The sequence below is a fragment of the Capricornis sumatraensis genome, chromosome 3 (assembly GCF_032405125.1).
Source record: "Capricornis sumatraensis isolate serow.1 chromosome 3, serow.2, whole genome shotgun sequence".
NCBI classification, from domain to species: Eukaryota; Metazoa; Chordata; class Mammalia; order Artiodactyla; family Bovidae; genus Capricornis; species Capricornis sumatraensis.
Genome location: NC_091071.1, coordinates 171,203,831 through 171,227,089, shown reverse-complemented (window position 1 = coordinate 171,227,089; position 23,259 = coordinate 171,203,831). Strand labels below are relative to the sequence as shown.

Sequence of the window (23,259 nt, the reverse complement as noted above, 5' to 3'; positions counted from 1 at the left end):
CTCACAAAGCCACCTAATTCTGCTTTAAAATAATTTCTTTCTTTCCTGCAGGATCCTGGATGGCCATCTTTCTTCTCACGGTGATAGGCTGGATGCTAGGATAAAATCCTATCCAGATACTCCCCCGAAGCTCTAGTCCTTAGCCTTTAGTTTTGTGGCCTGAGGCAAGGGTAGGGTTGAGGAAGATATGGGGGAAGGCAACTAGTCTGTCCTCTTGTTAGGGACCAAACAGGTTGGGGGTGAAGATGGAATCCATGTGTGACTTATTAAACTGTCTGGTAAGGATTGTGACCACTGAGCCTTGGGCAGTGTGCTTCCTCATTTCACCTTCCCTTCCCATCTCTGGAACTCTTCCAAGGGTAGGTTTGGACTGCTCAATATGGTAAGGTGTAGGCAAAGGTTATGGCCAATAAACAACACAGAACTTTCCTACTTTATTTGACTCCTTTTCTGTTATCAGACCACAAAGCTTCGAGGCTTTATGAGGAATGGTGTGTTTGTGCATGTGTGCACGCGTGTGTGTGTGTGTACATACAGGTGAGAAGTAACTTTGTTCTCTGTGGGTCTTGGTTCTATTTGTAAGATGAAAGAATTTGACCAGATGATCTTTGCTTCAACATGGGGACTCCATGACTCTCATTCTAGCTGAGTTGCTGGGCCATGGCCAACTGGTTCCAAGTCTCCTTTCTTCTGCAGAATGAGCAAGAACTATTCAATTTCAGAATTAGGATTTAATGTGTCAAAATAGGGCTTCCCTGGTAGCTCAACTGGTAAAGAATCTGCTTGCAATATAGTAGACCCCAGTTTGATTCCTGGGTCAGGAAGATCCCCTGGAGAAGGGATAGGATACCCACTCCAGTACTCATGGGCTTCCCTGGTGGCTCAGATGGGAAAGAATCTGCCTGCAATGTGGGAGACCTGGGTTGGGATGATCCCCTGGAGGAGGGCATGGCAACCCACTCCAGTAATTCTTGCCTGAAGAATTCCACGGACAGAGGAGACTGGCGGGCTACAGTCCATGGGATTGCAGGGAGTCAGACACGACTGAATGACTAAGCACAGCACAGCCGGTATGAATATAATATTATTCTGATCATTATTTCCAGCCTCATTAACTCCCCTTTCCTAACAGAGGGTGGATATAGGCAACAGTGTGCTACCATTTATTCATTCAAAAACAGGTTGGAATCTACCGGGAATTCAACAGTACACAAAACACAGGCTTTGACCCTGCAGAGAGGATAGTTGAAGGCGGGAAGCACCACTGCTTTGTGTGAACCACAAAGCAGGACAGGCTTTAGAGGCTGACAGAGGTGGTACTTTCACAAAATCCCAAGAAGGCCCTATGCCTATTTTGTTGTTTCATTTAAAAAATACTGCTTTTATTTGTATCTATTATCATTTTGAACTGTGGTGTTGGAGAAGACTCTTGAGAGTCCCTTGGACTGCAAGGAGATCCAACCAGTCCATTCTAAAGATCGGTCCTGGATGTTCTTTGGAAGGAATGATGCTAAAGCTGAAACTCCAGTACTTTGGCCAACTCATGCGAAGAGTTGACTCATTGGAAAAGGCTCTGATGCTGGGAGGGACTAGGGGCAGGAGGAGAAAGGGACGATAGAGGATGAGATGGCTGGATGGCATCACCAACTCGATGGACATTGAGTCTGAGTGAACTCCAGGAATTGTTGATGGACAGGGAGGCCTGGCGTGCTGCGATTCATGGGGTCGCAGAGTCGGACACGACTGAGCGACTGAACTGAACTGACTGATAATCATTTTAGAAATTAATTTCTTGGGGAAATATGTGGTTACAAGCAACTAAATTAAAAGTCTTTAACATTTCATTTGCAAAATCTTTTCTTATTATTTAATGATTTAACAGCTCCAGAAAAAAAAATTAAGTCAAATGATCAATCCTTATTTTTTCATGTACATAAAAATCACACACATTAAATTAGTACAATTAATTACATTTCATTGGGAATTTATATTCACTTTATGAGTCTGGAGTAGAGAGACCTTTTAAATAGCCCTGTTGACAAAGCTATTAACCCTTGCCCACACTGAAAATATATCCAGTCAGGATTTCCCTCGTGGTCCAGTGGCTAAGACTGTGCTCCCAATGCAGGGCTCCACGTTTGATCCCTGGTCAGAGAACTAGATCCCATGCCGCAACTCAAGATCCCATGTGCCACAACAAAGCCACCAAATAAATAAATAAAAATATTTTAAAATAACTAAAATAAAATATATCCTAGGGAATTCCTTGGCAGTCCAATGGCTAGGACTTGGGACTTCTACTGCTGAGGGCTCAGCTCAATCTCTGGTAGGGTAACTAAGATTGGAACTAAGATCCTGCAAGCCACAGGCTGGGGCAAAAAAAAGAAAATATCCCAAAGTATAAGGGGGAAATACCATTGACTATATTATCCTTACATATCTCAAAAAGAAAACAGAATGAAACAAAATAAAGTTAAAAGGAAGCTATTGAACTTAAACTGTGTTGAAAATTGTGACTATTCTCTGAAATTAGCGCCAAAAATCTCCATTAAAATATAAATGAGAGGGGAGGACGTTTGAGTAGGGAGGCAAAATTGATCCCATACCCTTCAATCTGACTCCTGGTCACAGACTGACCATGGCCTGTTATGTAACCAGATCAAGTCCTGACCCTGACCACAGCCTAACTCCGGGTCACAATGTGACCCCCTGTTTCAGGCGGGAGTACTGATAGGTGGTGAGGAATGGGAGTAGGCTGGGATCCCGGAATGAGCTGCGCCCAGTTTCTCAATCTGCACAGGCCCAAGAAGGCCACTTCAGGGCCCGGTGAGCAGCGCTCCGCCCAGAAGCGAGACCAGCAGAGGGGCTGGGGCGACGGCACAGAGCCGCGACTGGCTCATGCGCAGGGAGATCCGTCCGTTCCCCGCGCCGAGGGCGGCGTGCAAGGGCGGGACACCCGCGCGACCCTACTTCTGATTGGTCGCAGATGGGCAGACAGGGGCGGGGCCTGGGCGGAGCGCGCGGCGCGCGGCCTGGCGGGTGTGTTAACGGCCGTTAAGCAAGCTGAGGGGGCCCAGCTGGTGTCCGTGGCAGACGCGGTCGCCGCGGTTGGTGTTCCTGAGTGAGGGGTTTCGCTGCCCGCTTTCAAGCCCACGTAAGTCCTCTCTCCCGGGCCTTCATTGGACTGACAAACCCTGTGCCCTCCTTGGAGAGCCCCGGCAGAGCCTCAGGCACTGTCGACCTGCCTCCGTGGGGGGCCGAGGGAGAGCGAAGAGCATGCGCAGAGCGGCTGAGCTGCCCGCCTTGGGTCTCTCACGCCCCGGCTTTCTGAAATAACGCCCCCCGCTTTCATCGCCTTGCTCTCTCCATCCCTCATTCCACAGCAGTTGCGGGACCTCTGAGGTACAGTCCCGGTCCCGGTCGCCAGGGCACGGCGGGAGGGAAGTTCCTTGCCCTCTAGGAGCGCGTAGCCCTGGGAGAGGAGACGTCAACCGGGTGGTTGTGCCGGGTGGAGAAGTACGGAGCGCGGAACCCTAGGCACCAACAGGTCTGAGGGGGCGGGGAGCCCTCCCCGAGGAAGCGAAGTCTGAGCCAAGATTTGGAGCATGAATAGAGAAGGAAGGTCGGAGGGACCGAGAGCGCTCGTGAAGGCGCTAGGATGGAGTTTCTGAGCCCGCACGGTTTTGCTTCCCCCTCCACAAGCTATTTAAGTGTCTGGAGACGTTTTGGGTTCTCACAACTCTGGGATTGTTCCTGGCATCCGATGGGTAGATGTCAGGGGTGCTGCTGAACAACCTGCAGGACAGCCCTACATCAAAGACTTACCGACTCCAGTGTCAGTAGTACCAAGATTGAGGATCCCTGCTGTAGACAGGGAGGAGCTGGTTCTCTGGATGCACATAAAGTGTGTTGAAGCTTATTTATTCAGTAGAGGGTGTTCAGCACATTAAACGGAAGGATCAGAACCCTGTTTGTCCTCTGCACCAGTCTACTTCCACCACATGGCACAGAGCCAGGCAAATAGGCACTCAGTAAATTTTGGTTGATGAATTGAATACTCTGTGCTAGGAAGGGAGGAGTGATGATACAAGGACGATTAAGATAACCATGCTTCATTTCTTGCCCTTAGGCCTTGTATGTTTTATAATAATCTGATGGTGTGGTGTGTTTCAGAACGCCTTTGTAAAGGCAACATCTTGGCAAGGATTTGGCTTTTCTTTAGATCTGGTTCAATGAATGATCAAGGCAATGGAAATAGTGTAATGGTGTGAGATTCTTAGTGTGTCCGTGTCCGCTGTCTGTGTATCCCTTCAAATCCTCTCCTGTCTTGATGTGGTTCTCTCAACAGCTGTCAAATGTATTCCACAGTAAGATTATAATTCTTCAAAAGAGTAATACTTAACAACAGTCAAAATCTAGTTCTTGGATAGCAACTTGGGAAATACAGCTTGGGTGGTGACCAATGGGAAAGTGAAGAAATTATATGAGCTGCCCCAGCTCCTCGGAGAAGGCAATGGCACCCCACTCCAGTACTCTTGCCTGGAAAATCCCATGGACGGAGGAGCCTGGTCGCCTGCAGTCCATGGGGTCGCTAAGAGTCGGACATGACTGAGCGACTTCACTTTCACTTTTCACTTTCATGCATTGGAGAAGGAAATGGCAACCCACTCCAGTGTTCTTGCCTGGAGAATCCTAGGGACGGCGGAGCCTGGTGGGCTGCCGTCTATGGGGTCGCACAGAGTCGGACACGACTGAAGCGACTTAGCAGCAGCAGCAGCCCCAGCTCCTAAGTGCTTTGGGACTTGCAGTTCTGGCTATGTCTGAGACAGAAACTCCAACTTGTGGTGGCTTAGTAACTACCTCATAGGTTTGATGTGAGTATTAAACATAAGACATGATACTATAGAATCTTTAGCACAGTGCTTGATGGGTATTAAGGACTGGCATACCTCAGATATATTGTGGGTAGGGTTCCAGACCACCAGAATAAATCGAGTCACACAAATTTTTTTGGTTTCTCAGTATTATATGTTATGTTTACACTTTACTGTAGTCCATTAAGTATGCAATAGCATTATGTCTTTTAAAAATGTACATGCCTTAATTAAAAAATACTTTATTGCTAAAAAAATGCTAACCATCATCTGAACCCTCAGTGATTTGTAATCTCTTTGCTAATTTGCCAGTAGAGGATTCTGCCTTGAGGTTAATGGGTGATGACTGAATGAGGTGATGGTTGCTGAATGTTGGGGTCGCTGTGGCAATTTCTTAAAATAAGACAACAGTGAAGTTTACTACATTGATTGACTTTTCCTTTCACAAACAATTTTTCTATAACATGCAAAGCTGTTTAATGGTATATTCCCCATGGTGGAACTTCTTTCAAAACCAGAGTCAGTCCTCTCAAACCCTGCTACTGCTCTATCAACTAAGTTTATGTAATATTCTAAATCCTTTGTTGTCATTTCGACGGTCTTGACAGCATCTTCACTGGAAGTAGTTCCATCTCAAGAAACCGCTTTCCTCATCCATAAGAAGCACCTCTTCATCTTTTAAAGTTTTATCATGAGATTGCAGTAATTCAGTCACATCTTCAGGCTCCACTTCTCATTTTAGTCCTCTTACTAGTTCTACTGCTCCTGCAGTTACAGTAGTGATATCAAAGTTCACTAATCACAGATCACCATAACGGATGTAATAATGTTGAAAAAGCTTGGAATATTGCAAGAATCACCAAAATGTGACACACAAAGTGAGCAAATGCTTCAGGAAAAAAATGACATCCATAGACTTGCTCGACACCAGGGTTGCCACAGATCTTCAATTTGTTAAAAAAAATAGAATCTGTGAAGCTCAGTAAAGTGAAAGTGAAGTCGCTCCGTCATGTCCGACTCTTTGCGACCTGTAGACTGTAGCCCACCAAGCTCCTTCGTCCATGGGATTCTCCAGGCAAGAATACTGGAGTGGGTTGCCATTTCCTTCTCCAGGGGATCTTCCCGACCCAGGGATCGAACCCAGGTCTCCCACATTGCAGGCAGACGCTTTAACCTCTGCACCACCAGGGAAGCCCTTAAATACAAGAATACAGTCTCTAGAACTTCAGATCCAAGTCAGAGATTTCAAGGGAGGAAAGGAAGCCAGGTTGAAAGAAGGGGGAGGAGGCGGGAGAGGGGGGCAAAAGGGGTGGCCTTACAGACGTCTCCTGCCACCTACAGATATCCAGGCATTATGGGACTTTTCTCTGGGCCTCCAGAGAAGGGAGGACTGGAACTCGGCCCTACCAGAAATCAGACCAGACCAAAATCAGAATTTGAGTTCTCTGCCAAGAGGAGGTGATCAGTCTCCAATCCTCAGCTCAAGCTGAGGGCCCTTCGACCAGATTCCTGCTTCCAGGACCGGGGGACTAGAAAAACAGGGAAGGATAGGAAGGGTTAAGGAGAGGAAAGAGAGAGGGAAGGGGAGAAAGGTCAATAAAGTCTCTTGTTCCTTACCGGTCGGGGCACTCTGGCCAGTTGCCTGCGTCGGGAGGAGACCAGGGACAAAAGGGTCCCAGTTGCAGCCGTTAGGTCTGGTCCATTGGCAGGCAAGCTGGCCCCTGAGTACCCCAAGTGGTCAGGAAGCTCAGTAAAGTGAAGTGCAATTAAAAAAGACGTATGCTTGTACTTAATACATGTTGAATTTGTTGAATGAATTGTTCTGTAGTTTAAACAGCTTTGAAAGTAGAAATTATCAGTGTTGGGTTCTTTACTTCTGTCTGCCTACATTCATTTTTACCTCTCTTGGCTGTATAATTGGCTATTTGTGTTACTTCTTATGCATTCATTTCTCTCACTTTTATCTCAAGAAGTCTGTCTCTTTCAAATGTCTCTAAGAATTTCCACTAGTAGTCCATCTACTTGTACACTTAAGTAGGAAAAAATTAAGAATTATTTATTTTGTACTGTATTACTCCTTAGGGGAGTTTTTTTGAGATTTAATTCACATAAAATTCAGTTTTACATGTATGCAATTCAGAGGTTTTAGTGTACTCACAAGCTTGCGCAGCCATCATCACTATCTAATCTCAGCATTTTGTTCAGGGTAGTCAGAAACTCCCTGCCCTCCTCTTATACCCCAGCAACCACTCATCTACTGTCTTTGTGGATTTGCCAGTTCTGGATACTTTATATATAAATGGATTCATAAAATATATGGCCTTTTGTACTTGTCCTCCTTTACTTGATATATTATTTCCAGTGTTCATCCATGTTGTAGCAGGTATCAGTACTTCATTCCTTTTTTGCTGCCTACTAATATTCCATTGTATGAATATACCACATTTTATTTGAAAAAGAAAGTGAAAGTCGCTCAATTTTGTCCAGGTCTTTGCAATTCCATGGACTATGTAGTCCATGGAATTCTCCAGGCCAGAATACTGGAGAATTTCCCTTCTCCAAGGGATCTTCCTGACCCAGGAATTGAACCAGGGTCTCCTGCATTGCAGACTGATTTTTTATGGAATTGAGCTGTGAGGGAAGGCCATGTTTTATTTATCCATCAGCTAATGGACATTTCTTTCCACTTTTTGGCCACTTTATAATGCTGCTGTGAAGATTAATGTACAAGATTTTGTGTTGACATACATTTGGAGCTGCTGAGTCATAGGGTAAATCCATGTTTAACTGAGAGTTCTTTTGTTATCCCATTTTCAACTCCTCTGAATTTGGAAAGGTTTCAGAATTTAATGGGCCAACCTTTTTATATTTTGAAGAAGGGGATGAAAATGAGTTTTGATATTGACTGGTATCACTAGTAGGTATATCATCCTTCTGTGTAAAACACTGAATAATACTAGCCATAAATGGAAACTGTTTAAACTGCACAAAGTTTCTCTTACCCAGTATGTGGAGACCTGGGATTTCAGGGGATCGTACAATTTCTGTTGTAGATGCAGTGAATTAGGGTTTGTTGTTGTTACTAAGAAAAAACTGCAGAGGTCAGTAAAGCACATTAGGGAAGAAGTACCATATAGCCTTTTTTTTCCCCTCCAAAGTTAAATTTCACCTCTAAGAATTGATAGAGTTTGTGGATAGAGTTTGTCCCAAACTCTGAAAGTCAGTCATGTCCTACTGTTTGCGACCCCATGGACTATATAGTCCATGGAATTCTCCATGCCAAAATACTGGAGTGGGTAGCCTATCCCTTCTCCAGGGGATCTTCCTGACCCAGAAATCGAATCATGGTCTCCTGTATTGCAGGCAGATTCTTCACCAACTGAGCTATCAGGGAAGCCCCATGGGCTCTTATAAATTCAAAGTTTCTAAATTTATAATTTATCTTCCAGGAATTGTACTCTTTCACTTTTTATTAACATAAAATGTTAATATGCCAAGTATAATAAAAGCATTAATAAAGCACTTAATATGTGTCAGACACCATTGTAAGTTAATCCTAACTAAGAACAAATTAGGTCCTGTTTTTATCCTCATTTTTATAGGAAGGAGCTGAGGCACAAAGATATTAAGAAATTTGCTCAAGATTACACAGCTCATACATTGCTCATGTGTTGTTCAGTTGCGTCCAACTCTTTGTGACCCCATGGACTATAGCATGCCAGGCTTCCCTCTCCTTGACTGTCTCTTAGAGCCTGCTCCAACCCATATCCATTGAGTTGATGTTGCCATCCAGCTATGTCATCCTCTGTTACCCCCTTCTCCTCCCATCCTTAGTCTTTCCCAGCATCAGGGTCTATTCCAATGCGTTTGCTCATGTCCAACTTCAAACCTGAACTGTCTGATTGAGAGTCAGTGCTCTGAGCCACTTCTCTTCCTTACTCTGTGCTGCCTCTCAAGTACTATACATACATAAGATATTATTTGATATTATTAGTTACAGCTTATTAAAGCTTTTGTTTATACAACTAGCAATCAGACTTATACTGAATTCTTAGATCCTACCATTAGAATAAATATAAATGTTTTATTTAAGTAATGGGGAAATGAGAAGAAAATCTCATGTTCCCACCTGAGGATTGGAGTTCCCAGCTTTTGACCAAGAATTCTGTCCATCATTGTACATCATATGACTAACTTTCATTACTGGAAGAATCGGGGAATTCATTTTATGTTCATCAGGATTGAAGCTATAGTACTTTGCTGTTGTTTTGGTTACTTAGTTTTTTTCCTACCTCACTCTTCTTCCTGTTCCAGTGGGTAAGAATATCTTTGGCAGCTTTTAAATTAAAATAATATTATTTTTAATTTTTGCAATAATCAGAAGGGTTCTAGACCTTATAGGATCAGTATTGGGAATCTCTGTTTGGTTCTAGGTTTTTTCTTCTTGCTTTGGGAGAACTAGAGTGAAATATTGGGAGTTGCTTTAAAAATATCCTTAGGAGTAAAACATGTAGAAGAATACTTGAATACTTTGTATGCATTTGGCAGTTTCAGCTGAATGGGAATGAATTACAGGGAATTAAAAGATAATGGAGAGATCTGACTGCTTCCTTCATTTTACAGCTGGCTCAAGTAACTGTGTTCATGGCCATGCAGGAGAAATACCCAAGTGAGAGGATCTCTCATGCCACCTCACCAGGTGAGTAGTCAAAGTTTTCTGGATTAAATTCTGACCATTCGTCTATTATTTTATAGCAGAAATTTCCTTAAAAGGAAATACTAAACAGACAAGCATTCACTGAAATGCTGGTACCAAAAGAACAAAAATGACATGGGGCTACATTGACTAGAAAAATAGATCTCTCTGAGAGAACAACTGTTTATCTCTCGTGCTACATGACTTCCAACAAGACCACGTGATTGATTATTGAGGGGGGCATATAAAGGATTGGAACAAAAACGACTTTGGAACATAGTTCCATTCGAAATCAGAAAAACACGGCATAAATTACTGTGGTCTATGTTGTCTTTGTAGTCCTGTGGGTGGGTCAGTCATCTGCTAGCCCACAAAGATTGGAATTCTTCTTGGATGCCAGCAGTCTCACTTGTGTTGTCACTAGAAACTCAGAAATTTATCTCTAGAATGGATTTAAAGGATTTTGAAAGCTCAGTTGATATCCTAAGTTATTATGTTAAAAGTATATATGTATATTTTATATATATATTAAAACATGTAAATATATATACACACTCAATAGACAACATTAAGTGAAGGGCTTCCCATGTTGCTCAGCTGGTGAAGAATCCACCTGCAATGTGGGAGACCTGGATTCCATACCTGGGTTGGGAAGATTCCCTGGAGAAGGGAAAAAGGCTACCCACTTCAGTCTTCTTGCCTGGAAAATTCCATGGGCAGAGGAGCCTGGAAGGCTACAGTCATACACACTCAATAGGCAACATTTAAGTAGATATGGTACATTCAAATAGGAAGTACCATTTTAGAAAAATAACTTTTGCATTCTGGGACATTTTTGAAGAAAGAAAACATTTATGGAACTAATGATATGTTTTCTTTAACTTTAAAAATCTTACAGTGCCTTATAACAGACATTTTGACAGGTATGTTATTTTCTTCTAGGCATATGGCCTTGCATATAGTAAGCACTTCGAAAAAATTCAAGAGTCATTCAGCAAATATTTATTGAACATCTGCTATGCACTGTCTTAGGACTAAATGTACAGTTTCTTGGGGAAACTGTAGTGATTTTAAAAAATAATTTGAATTTAACTTTTTGGTAATATGTTCATAAATCAAGTATTAAACAATTCCTATCTACCAGGCCTCAAACAGCAAGCTGACAAAGTCAGATAAATTTCATCAGTCTTGTTTCATCTTCAGTTCAGTTCAGTTCAGTTCAATTCAGTTGCTCAGTCGTGTCCGACTCTTTGCAACCCCATGAATTGCAGCACGCCAGGCCTCCCTGTCCATCACCAACTCCCAGAGTTCACCCAGACTCACGTCCATCGAGTCGGTGATGCCATCCAGCCATCTCATCCTCTCTCGTCCCCTTTTTCTCCTGCCCCCAATCCCTCCCAGCATCAGAGTCTTTTCCAATGAGTCAACTCTTCGCATGAGGTGGCCAAAGTATTGGAGTTTCAGCTTTAGCATCATTCCTTCCAAAGATTACCCAGGGCTGATCTTCTTTAGAATGGACTGGTTGGATCTCCTTGCAGTCCAAGGGACTCTCAAGAGTCTTCTCCAACACCACAGTTCAAAAGCATCAATTCTTCGGTACTCAGCTTTCTTAAACTCTCGCATCCATACATGACCACAGGAAAAACCATAGCCTTCACTAGACGGACCTTTGTTTCATCTTATCTGCTCAGAAATTTTAGTAGTTCCTCTGCATTGCCCCCCAGAACCCTTCAGATTAACTTGTAAGACTTGGCTTGATATAGATTCACTCTGCCCAGAAGGATACCCTGATTCATTCCCAAGTGGTGATTTTCAAAAGATACTGGATTGCATGTTACCCTGTAGAGCATTTAGAAACATATGGGGGTATTTTCAGGTTTCACAGTGATGGTGGGATGGAGTGAGGTCTGTTACTGGCATTTAGGGAATGGGGAAGGACTAGGGATGCTTAATCATCCTGTAGTAGGTAGAGTATACATTGAAGAATTGTCAGACCCAGAATGCCAAGAGCACCTGTTGAGAAACCCTGCAAGAGGGAAAAATGTGGGTACTGGAATCAGAATAACATGGGTTCAAATCTCAGCTGTATCCTCTGTAAAATAGGGGTTAAAATACTTTTCACTAAGTAGGTAGATGAGACCATGTCTGTAAAGTGCCGTGGCTTCTAGATTTCAAAGAATGGAGCCACTGTTAATTGTCTCAGTACTCCTGGATCCTTGGTAGGTCTTTTTTTGTGTCTTTGAACATTCTCATCTCTTAAGCTATTTCCATTTAGGTTTAACTAATTCAGGGACTTTCCTGGTGGTTCATTGGTTGAGAATCTGCCTTACAATACAGGGAACATGGGTTCGATCCCTAGTTTGGGAACTGAGATTCCACATGCCTTGGGGCAACTGAACCTGTGTGCCACAACTGCTGAGCCCGAGTGTCTAGAGCCCGTGCTCTGAGACAAGAGAACCCACTGCAAGGAGAAGCCCAGTAGCACAACTAGAGAGTAGCCCCTACTCGCCACAACTAGAGAAAGCCCACCTGCAGCAATGAAGAGTCCCTGTGCTACAAAGAGACCCAGTGCAGCCGTGAATGAATGGATGAATGCCTAATTTTAAAAAAATCATTAAAAGAAATAAAGTTAACTAATTCAGAGTAGCTGAAATAGGCACAGGAGGAAGAAAAGGGTGAGGTATGGCTATTCTCTCACAGGTTTAAGTGATTTTTTTTAAAAAAGTTTTGTGGAATTACACGAGCTGATTTACATTAACAGTGGGAAATGCTGGTTGTTTCAGGTTCCAGCGTGATTCAGAAGGGCAGTTCCCTGGGGACTGAATGGCAGACCCCAGTTATCTCAGAGGCCTTTCGGAGCCGCTTCAGTCGTTGTTCAAGTGTAGCCGATAGTGGGGACACAGCCATTGGCACATCGTGCTCGGACATCGCAGAGGGTAAGTTTGAATTCATGATTTGATTACCAAAATATATTGTCGTTTTCAAATTGTATTTCAGGTGTATTGTCATTTCCAGAATATTCATGAGTCAATTTACTCAGAGTCTGCTTGATTCTTCCTATGCTATGCTCGTCACAACTGGTCCCTTCCTCTCAACTTCTGCTGTTTGTCCTGCCTGAACAATTTCCTAATAGGTTTCTTGGCATCAGGTCTTTCCCTCTCCTGCCAGATTAATCTTAAATCCTGATTTCATAGTTTCCCTTTCCTGCAAATCCTCAACTATTTATGTTACTTGGAGGATAAAGGTCAGAGTCTTCAATTCTGTCATCTGTCCCTGTCCCATTCACATGTTTTTTAAGAAATTTTGTTTATTTATTTTTGGCTGTGCTAGGTCTTTGTTGCTGCATGGGCTTTTTTCTAGTTGTGGAGAGCAGGACTTACTCTCTAGTTGTGGTACACTGGCTTCTCATTGCAGTATCTTCTCTTGTTGGAGAGCATGGGCCCTAGGGTATGCCAGCTTCACTAGTTGCAGCATGTGGGCTCAGTAGTTGCGGCTCCAGGGCTCTAGAGCACAAACTCAGTAGTTGTGGGCACATGGGCTTAGTTGCTCAGTGGCATGTGGAATCTTCCTGGACCAGGGATTGAATCCTTGTCCCCTGCATTGGCAGGTGGATTCTTTACCACTGAGCCACCAGGGAAGCCCCAGACATATTTCTTACTGTCCTCAGGTATGTTGTCTTAACTATGCTATGAAAGCACAGAAAGCACAGAACTATTTTTTTTTTTTTGATACCTGAGCTCTTTCCTTCTTTAATCTGGACCCATTTGTGCTATTCTCATCTCTTGCCCCTCTCAGCTATGTTGATCTTATTTTTCATGATTTACTGAAGTGTCTTGACCAAACTTTTCACATCTCTCTCTCCCATTACTGATCTTCCTTTTTGCAATCTTATACTTTATTTTTTCTGCCGCTTGTTTTTGCACTTAAGTAATAGCTATTAGGCTGCTTTGTAAATAATATATCCCAATGAAAAATTAAAAAGAAAAAACAGCAAAAAGTTGTAAGGTTGTACTTTACAAGAGTTTTTTTTTTTTTCCTTTTCATTTAGATGGTGGGTTCCTAGGAGGACAGAAAATCTAGTGATAATAATTAACTACTATTTATCAAATACTTTATGATGAATACTGCGCTAAATTTTTTTTCATTAATACTGTTAAGAACTCTATGCATTTTTTTTTTTAAGCGCTGGGTCTTAGTTTTGGAACTTGAGATCTTTAGTTGTGACATATGAGATCTAGTTCCTTGAGCAGGGAACAAACCCCTGGCCCCCTGCAATGGGAGCATGGAGTCTTAATCACTGAATCAACAGGGAAGTCCCAAGAGATATTTTATTTCCGGTGTACAAATGAGAAAGCTGAATTTCAAAGTGATTAAGTGAGCTGATTAAAGTCACAATGAATTACTTTGGTACTTTATCAGATGTCACACCCACTTGGATGGCTATAATCAAAAAGATAGTAAGTGTTGGTGGGAATGTAGAGAAACTGGAGCCTGTCTATTGCTGGTGGGAATGTAAAATGTTGCAGCTGCTTTGGAAAGCTGTTTGGCAGGTCCTTAAAAGATTAAACATAGAGTTGCATCATGGCTCAGCAAATCTACTCCTGGGGTGTATATACTCAAGAGAAGATGAAAACATACATCCACACAGCAACTTGTACACAAATATTCATAGCAGCGTTGGTTAATAATAATAACCAAAAAATGGAAACAACCCAATGTATCAGTTAACAAATAGATGAATAAAATGTTGTATATCCATATTATGGAATACTGTGGAGCAATAATGGAGAAGGGAATGGCACCCCACTCCAGTACTCTTGCCTGGAAAGCCCCATGGACGGAGGAGCCTGGTAGGCTGCAGTCCATGGGGTCGCTGAGAGTTGGCACAACTGAGCGACTTCACTTTTGCTTTTCACTTTCATACATTGGAGAAGGCAATGGCACACCACTCCAGTATTCTTGCCTGGAGAATCCCAGAGACAGGAGCCTAGTGGGCTGCCGTCCATGGGGTCGCACAGAGTCGGACACGACTAAAGCGACTTAGCAGTAGCAGTGGAGCAATAAAAAGAAATGAAGTATGAATACACTCCACAAACCGGATGAACTTTAAAAAATCCATACTGAGTGAAAAAAGCCAGATACAAAAGACCACATATTATATGATTCCATTTGTAAGTGTCCAAAATAGGCCAATTTATATAGAGACAGACAGGAGATTTAGTGGTTGCCTAAGGCTATGAAGTTAGAGTAAATGCAGCATGACCACTAGAGGGTAAAAAGTTTTCTTTGGGGATGATGGAAATGTTCTAAACTTGATTGTAGTGATGGTCACATAATTCTGTGAATATACTAAAAAAACATTGAATTGTGTGTTTCAAGTGGGTGAAAATTGTATGGTATGTGAACTATATCTCAGTGAAGCTGTTTTTTTTTGTTTTTTTTTTTTAAGAAAAAATGTTTGGGAAAAAATCTATTTTGAAGAATAAAATACTAGTACTGCCTCCTGGGCACCTGGCATTTGATTTGATAGCTATGTGTATATGGGCACAGTGTCAGTAAATACTGAGTAAATGGAATAATAGATTTTAATAGACAGAACTTTAAAAATCATTTAATCCAGTTCATTTTTGCAAATGAGTAACAAAAATTCCACACAGGGTTACGTAGCTTGCCTAATGTCACACAGCTAATTATCAGATTCAGGTCTCCCACCTGTAGTATTCTTTCTATCACTTGTGTAATCAAAAGTGTTACTGTCAGTGTACTTAGGACTTGTTAAGGTTTTGTCTACATGGGCAGTCATAGGATCTTTTTCATTTTGACTAAATAATTGAGCTTTTAAAAATCAAACAGTTTTCTAGATTTTTCCCCCTGTTTAATTGACTGGCTGCATTTCATCCAGTCAAATTGTTACACAGATTGCGTGCAACTCTGCATGCTTTTTATATCTTTGGGGAAATATATATTTATATTTCCTTCTTAGTGCATTTTTATTTTTAATTTTTTTGACTGAGTGTGTGGCTTGTTACCACAACTTATCTCAGTTACCCAACCAGAGATCAAACTTGGGTCCCCAGAGGTGAAAGCTCAGGCTCTTTACCACTGGACCACCAGGGAATTGCCAGTCACGTGTTCTTTTTTAAAATTATAGTAGTCTTGACATGGTGGCCAAAGCCATTGGTCTAGAAGTTTCTTTTAAAAGGATCTAAGGTTTCTTTTCTGCCACGTTATATACTGTGGTCTTAATTTTATTTTTTGCTCATTTTGTTCATGATTATGTCTTGGTTTATTTGGAGCCCAGTTGACAACCACATTTGTGACTGGTATAAAATATAGTTCATTAGGTGTTCTTTTTTTCTATTTAAAAATTTATTTATTTTGTAATGGAGTGCAGCTGATTTACAATGTTGTGTTAATTTTAGGTGTATGGCAAAGTAATTCAGTTACATATACACATATATCTATTCTTTTTCATATTCATTTCCCATTTAGATTATTATAAAATATTGAGTAGAGATCCCTGTGCTATACAGTAGGTCCTGTTGATTACAATAGTATATTAATCCCCAAATCTTAATTTTTCCCTCCCCTTCACCTTTCCTGTTTGGTAACCATAAATTCATTCTCTTAAGTCTGTGAATCTATTTTCTGTTTGTAAATAAGTTTATTCGTATCATTTTTCTAGGCTCCACATGTAAGTGATATCATATGATATTTGTCTTTGTCTAACTTAGTATGATAATCTCTAGGTCCATTCATGTTACTGCAAGTGGCATTATTTCATTTTTCTTTCTTTTCTTTTTTATGGTTAAGTAATATTCCATTGAATATATGTACCACATTGTTATTCGTGCATCTGCTGATGGACATTTAGGGTTTTTTGTTTCATTTTGCTTTTCCTGGTGGTTCTGTGCAACTTGTGGGATCTTAGTTCCCCAACCCAGGACTGAACCCAGGCCTCTGCAGTGGAAGCCTGGAGTCCTAACCATTGAACTGCCAGGGAATTCCCCATTTAGGTTTTTGATTCTACCCTTCACTAAGGTGTTTTACCTTGAAGATTCTCAAGGGACAAGATAGAGGTAGATACTTGAGAGCTCAGAAGTCTTTCAGTTTTTTGATAAAGACTGAAATCATCACTGGCTTATTTCGGACTACCGTACTTCATAAACCAGTAAGGGATATAGGAGAAGAGACCAAAATTTAGCAGTAGCTAAGTCTACCCCTTACCAAGAAAGGACGGTTGCTAAAAAGAATGAATTGCTTTTGGTGAGGGGTGGGAGTTGAGGGGCAAGGAGTATGTTTGAGGAAAGGAGAGATTTAGAGATATATCCTTGAAGTGGCAAAAACCCAATGATTTGGTGAATTGTTCAGTTCAGCCGCTCAGTCATGTCTGACACTGCGATCCCATGAATGACAGCACTCCAGGCCTCCCTGTCCATCACCAACTCCCGGAGTTCACTCAAACTCATGTCCATCGAGTCGGTAATGCCATCCAGCCATCTCAACCTCTGTCGTCCCCTTCTGCTCCTGCCCCCAATCCCTCCCAGCATCAGGGTCTTTTCCAGTGAGTCAACTCTTCGCATGAGGTGGCCAAAGAATTGAAGTTTCAGCTTCAGCATCAGTCCTTCCAATGAACACCCAGGACTGATCTCCTTCAGAATGGACCAGTTCGATCTCCTTGCAGTCCAAGGGACTCTCAAGAATCTTCTGCAGCACCACAGTTCAAAAGCATCAATTCTTCGGCGCTCAGCTTTCTTCACAGTCCAACTCTCACATCCATACATGACCACTGGAAAAACCATAGCCTTGACTAGACGGACCTTTATTGGCAAAGTAATGTCTCTGCTTTTCAATATGCTATCTAGGTTGGTCATAACTTTCCTCCCAAGGAGTAAGGGTCTTTTAACTTCATGGCTGCAGTCACCGTCTGCGGTGATTTTGGAGACCAAAAAAATAAAGTCTGACACTGTTTCCACTGTTTCCCCATCTATTTCCCATGAAGTGATGGGACCAGATGCCATGATCTTCGTTTTCTGAATGTTGAGCTTTAAGCCAACTTTTTCACTCTCCTCTTTCACTTTCATCAAGAGGCTTCTTAGTTCCTCTTCACTTTCTGCCATAAGGGTGGTGTCATCTGCATATCTGAGGTTATTGATATTTCTCCCAGCAATCTTGATTCCAGCTTGTGCTTCTTCCAGCCCACTGTTTCTCATGATGTACTCTGCATAGAAGTTAAATAAGCAGAGTGACAATATGCAGCCTTGACATACTCCTTTTCCTATTTGGAACCAGTCTGTTGTTCCATGTCCAGTTCTAACTGTTGCTTCCTGACCTGCATACAGGTTTCTCAAGGGGCAGGTCAGGTGGTCTGGTATTTCCATCTCTTTCAGAATTTTCCACAGTTGATTGTGATCCACATAGTCAAAGGCTTTGGCATAGTCAATAAAGCAGAAGTAGATGTTTTTCTGGAACTCTCTTGCTTTTTCCATGATCCAGCAGATGTTGGCAATTTGATCTCTGGTCCCTCTGCCTTTTCTAAAAGCAGCTTGAACATCTGGAAGTTCACGGTTCACGTATTGCTGAAGCCTGGCTTGGAGAATTTTGAGCATCAGTTTACTAGCGTGTGAGATGAGTGCAGTTGTGCGGTAGTTTGAGCATTCTTTGGCGTTGCCTTTCTTTTGGATTGGAATGGAAACTGACCTTTTCCAGTCCTGTGGCCACTGCTGAGTTTTCCAAATTTGCTGGCATATTGAGTGCAGCACTTTCACAGCATCATCTTTCAGGATTTGAAATAGCTCAACCGGGATTCCATCACCTCCACTAGCTTTGTTCATAGTGATGCCTTCTAAGGCCCACTTGACTTCACATTCCAGGATGTCTGGCTCTAGGTGAGTGATCACACTATTGTGGTTATCTTGGTCGTGAAGATCTTTTTTGTACAATTATTTCATTAAGAAGAGCCACCTCTTAATATCTTCTGCTTCTGTTAGCTCCATGCCATTTCTGTCCTTTATCGAGCCCATCTTTGCATGAAATGTTCCCTTGCTGCTGCTACTGCTAAGTCGCTTCAGTCGTGTCCGACTCTGTGCAACCTCATAGACGGCAGCCCACCAGGCTCCGCCATCCCTGGGATTCTGCAGGCAAGAACACGGGAGTGGGCTGCCATTTCCTTCTCCAATGCATGAAAGTGAAAAGTGAAAGTGAAGTCGTTCAGTCATGTCCAACTCTTCTCGACTCCATGGACTGCAGCCTACCAGGGTCCCCGTCCATGGGATTTTCCAGGCAACAGTACTGGAGTGGGTTGCCATTGCCTTCTCCAGAAATGTTCCCTTGTTATCTCTTATTTTCTTGAAGAGATCTCTAGTTTTTCCCATTCTGTTCTTTTTCTCTATTTTTTTGCATTGATCGCTGAGGAAGGCTTTCTTATCTTTCCTTGCTATTCTTTGGAACTCTGCATTCAGATGCTTATATCTTTCATTTTCTCCTTTGCTTTTTGTTTCTCTTTTCACAGCTATTTGTAAGGCCTCCCCAGACAGCCATTTTGCTTTTCTGCATTTCTTTTCATTGAGGATGGTCTTGATCCCTGTCTCCTGTACAATGTCACGAACTTCTGTCCATAGTTCATCAGGCCCTCCAATAGATCTAGTCCCTTAAATCTGTTTCTCACTTCTACTGTATAATCATAAGGGATTTGATTTAGGTCATACCTGAATGGTCTAGTGGTTTTCCCTACTTTCTTCAATTTAAGTCTGAATTTGGCAATAAGGAGTTCATGATCTGAGCCACAGTCAGCTCCTGTTCTTGTTTTTGCTGATTGTATAGAGCTTCTCCATCTTTGGGTGCAAAGAATATAATCAGTCTGATTTGGGTGTTGTCCATCTGGTGATGTCCATGTGTAGAGTCTTCTCTTGTGTTGTTGGAAGAGGGGTGTTTGCTATGACCAGTGTGTGCTCTTGGCAAAACTATTAGCCTTTGCCCTGCTTCATTCCCTATTCCAAGGCCAAATTTGCCCATTACTCCAGGTGTTTCTTGACTTCCTACTTTTGCATTCCAGTCCCCTGTAATGAAAAGGACATCTTTTTTGGGTGTTAGTTCGAAAAGGTCTTGTAGGTCTTCATAGAACCGTTCAACAGGAGATGGCAAGAGTGAACGTTGACATTTTAGGAATCAGTGAACTAAAATGGATTGGAATGGATGAATTTAACTCAGATGACTATTATATCTACTGCTGTGGGCAGGAATCCCTTAGAAGAAATGGAGTAGCCATCATGGTTATCAGAAGAGTCCGAAATGCAGTACTTGGATGCAATCTCAAAAACGACAGAATGATCTCTGTTTGTTTCCAAGTCAAATCATTCAATATCATGGTAATCCAAGCCTATGCCCCAACCAGTAACTCTGAAGAAGCTGAAGTTGAACAGTTCTATGAAGACCTACAAGACCTTTTCGAACTAACACCCAAAAAAGATGTCCTTTCCATTATAGGGGACTGGAATGCAAAAGTAGGAAGTCTAGAAACACCTGGAATAACGGGCAGATTTGGCCTTGCAGTATGGAATAAAGCAAGGCAAAGGCTAATAGAGTTTTGTCAAGAGAACGCACTGGTCATAGCAAACACCCTCTTCCAACAACACAAGAGAAGACTCTACACATGGACATCACCAGATGGTCAACACTGAAATCAGATTGATTATATTCTTTGCACCCAAAGATGGAGAAGCTCTATACAGTCAGCAAAAATAAGACTGGAGCTGATTGTAGTTCAGATCATGAACTCCTTAATGCCAAATTCAGACTTAGATTGAAGAATGTAGGCAACACCATTACCATTCAGGTATGACCTAAATCAAATCCCTTATGATTATGCAGTAGAAGTGAGAAATAGATTTAAGGGTCTAGATCTGACAGACAGAGTGCCTGACGAACTATGGATGGAAGTTCATGACATTGTATAGGAGACAGGGATCAAGACCATCCCCATGGAAAAGAAATGCAAAAAAGCAAAATGGCTGTCTAAGGAGGCCTTACAAATAGCTATGAAAAGAAGAGAAGCAAAAAGCCAAGGAGAAAAGGAAAGATATACCCGTTTGAAAACAGATTTCCAAAGAATAGCATGGAGAGATAAGAAAGCCTTCATCAGCAATCAATGCAAGGAAATAGAGAAAAACAACAGAATGGGAAAGACTAGCGATCTCTTCAAAAAAATTAGAGATACCAAGGGAACATTTCATGCAAGGATGGGCTCGATAAAGGACAGAAATAGTATGGAGCTAACAGAAGCAGAAGATATTAAGAAGAGGTGGCAAGAATACACAGAAGAACTGTACAAAAAAAGATCTTCATGACCCAGTTAATCATGATGGTGTGATCACTCACCTAGAGCCAGACATCCTGGAATGTGAAGTCAAGTGGGCCTTAGGAAGGATCACTATGAACAAAGCTAGTGGAGGTGATGGAATCCCAGTTGAGCTATTTCAAATCCTAAAAGATGATGCTGTGAAAGTGCTGCACTCATATAATATGCCAGCAAATTTGGAAAACTCAGCAGTGGCCACAGGACTGGAAAAGGTCAGTTTCCATTCCAATCCAAAAGAAAGGCAATGCCAAAGAATGCTCAAACTACCGCACAACTGCACTCATCTCACACGCTAGTAAACTGATGCTCAAAATTCTCCAAGCCAGGCTTCAGCAATACGTGAACCGTGAACTTCCAGATGTTCAAGCTGCTTTTAGAAAAGGCAGAGGGACCAGAGATCAAATTGCCAACATCTGCTGGATCATGGAAAAAGCAAGAGAGTTCCAGGAAAACATCTATTTCTGCTTTATTGACTATGCCAAAGCCTTTGTGTGGATCACAATCAACTGTGGAAAATTCTGAAAGAGATGGAAATACCAGACCACCTGACCTGCCTCTTGAGAAACCTGTATGCAGGTCAGGAAGCAACAGTTTGAACTGGACATGGAACAACAGACTGGTTCCAAATAGGAAAAGGAGTATGTCAAGGCTGCATATTGTCACTCTGCTTATTTAACTTATATGCAGACTACATCATGAGAAACAGTGGGCTGGAAGAAGCACAAGCTGGAATCAAGATTGCTGGGAGAAATATCAATAACCTCAGATATGCAGATGACACCACCCTTATGGCAGAAAGTGAAGGGGAACTAAGAAGCCTCTTGATGAAAGTGAAAGAGGAGAGTGAAAAAGTTGGCTTAAAGCTCAACATTCAGAAAACGAAGATCATGGCATCTGGTCCCATCACTTCATGGGAAATAGATGGGGAAACAGTGGAAACAGTGTCAAACTTTATTTTTTTGGTCTCCAAAATCACTGCAGATGGTGACTGCAGCCATGAAATTAAGAGACGCTTACTCCTTGGGAGGAAGTTATGACTAACCTAGATAGCATATTGAAAAGCAGAGACATTACTTTGCCAATAAAGGTCCGTCTAGTCAAGGCTATGGTTTTTCCAGTGGTCATGTATGGATGTGAGAGTTGGACTGTGAAGAAAGCTGAGCGCCGAAGAATTGATGCTTTTGAACTGTGGTGTTGGCGAAGACTCTTGAGAGTCCCTTGGACTGCAAGGATACCCAGCTGGTCCGTCCTAAAGTAGATCAGTCCTGGATGTTCATTGGAAAGATTGATGCTGAAACTGAGACTCCAGTACTTTGGCCACCTCATGCGAAGAGTCAACTCATAGGAAAAGACCCTGATGCTGGGAGGGATTGGGGGCAGGAGCAGAAGGGGACGACAGAGGTTGAGATGGCTGGATGGCATCATCGACCCGACGGACATGGGTTTGGATAAACTCTGGAGTTGGTGATGGACAGGGAGGCCTGAAGTGCTGCGATTCATGAGGTTGCAAAGAGTTGGACACTCTGAGTGTTTGAACTGAACTGATGGGAATGGATGCCATGATCTTAGTTTTCTGAATGTTGTGCTTTAAGCCAACTTCTTCACTCTCCCCTTTAACTTTTTTCTCCACTTTCTGCCATAAGGGTGGTGTCATCTGCATATCTGAGGTTATTGATATTTCTCCTGGCAATCTTGATTCCAGCTTGTGCTTCCTCCAGCCCTGCATTTCTCATGATGTAGTCTGCATATAAGTTAAATAAGCAGGGGGACAATATACAGCCTTGACGTACTCCTTTTCCTATTTGGAACCAGTGTGTTGTTCCATGTCCAGTTCTTTTTTTTTTTTTTTTTTCCATGTCCAGTTCTAACTGTTGCTTCCTGACCTGCATACAGGTTTCTCAAGAGACAGGTCAGGTGGTCTGGTATTTCCATCTCTTTCAGAATTTTCCACAGTTGATTGTGATCCACATAGTCAAAGGCTTTGGCATAGTCAATAAAGCAGAAATAGATGTTTTCCTGGAACTCTTCTTGCTTTTTTGATGACCCAGCAGATGCTGGCAATTTGATCTCTGGTCCCTCTGCCTTTTCTAAAAGCAGCTTGAACATCTGGAAGTTCACGGTTCACGTATTGCTGAAGCCTGGCTTGGAGAATTTTGAGCATCAGTTTACTAGCGCATGAGATGAGTGCAGTTGTGTGGCAGTTTGAGCATTCTTTGGCATTGCCTTTCTTTTGGATTGGAATGGAAACTGACCTTTTCCAGTCCTTTGTGGCCACTGCTGAGTTTTCCATATATGCTGACATATTGAGTGCAGCACTTTCATAGCATCATCTT

General features: G+C 42.3%; 1 protein-coding gene across 1 annotated transcript in view; it reads left to right on the top strand.

Moving 5' to 3' along the window:
* The first annotated feature begins 3,072 nt into the window (after positions 1 to 3,072).
* The window catches only part of CEP85 (centrosomal protein 85), a 41,703-nt gene continuing 21,516 nt past the window's right edge, over positions 3,073 to 23,259 (top strand). The window contains exons 1-3 of the mRNA XM_068967831.1: positions 3,073 to 3,154; positions 9,498 to 9,573; positions 12,354 to 12,506. Coding sequence (XP_068823932.1) covers positions 9,519 to 9,573; positions 12,354 to 12,506 — 208 coding nt within the window. The 5' untranslated portion in view covers positions 3,073 to 3,154; positions 9,498 to 9,518. The remainder of the gene's footprint in view (positions 3,155 to 9,497; positions 9,574 to 12,353; positions 12,507 to 23,259) is intronic.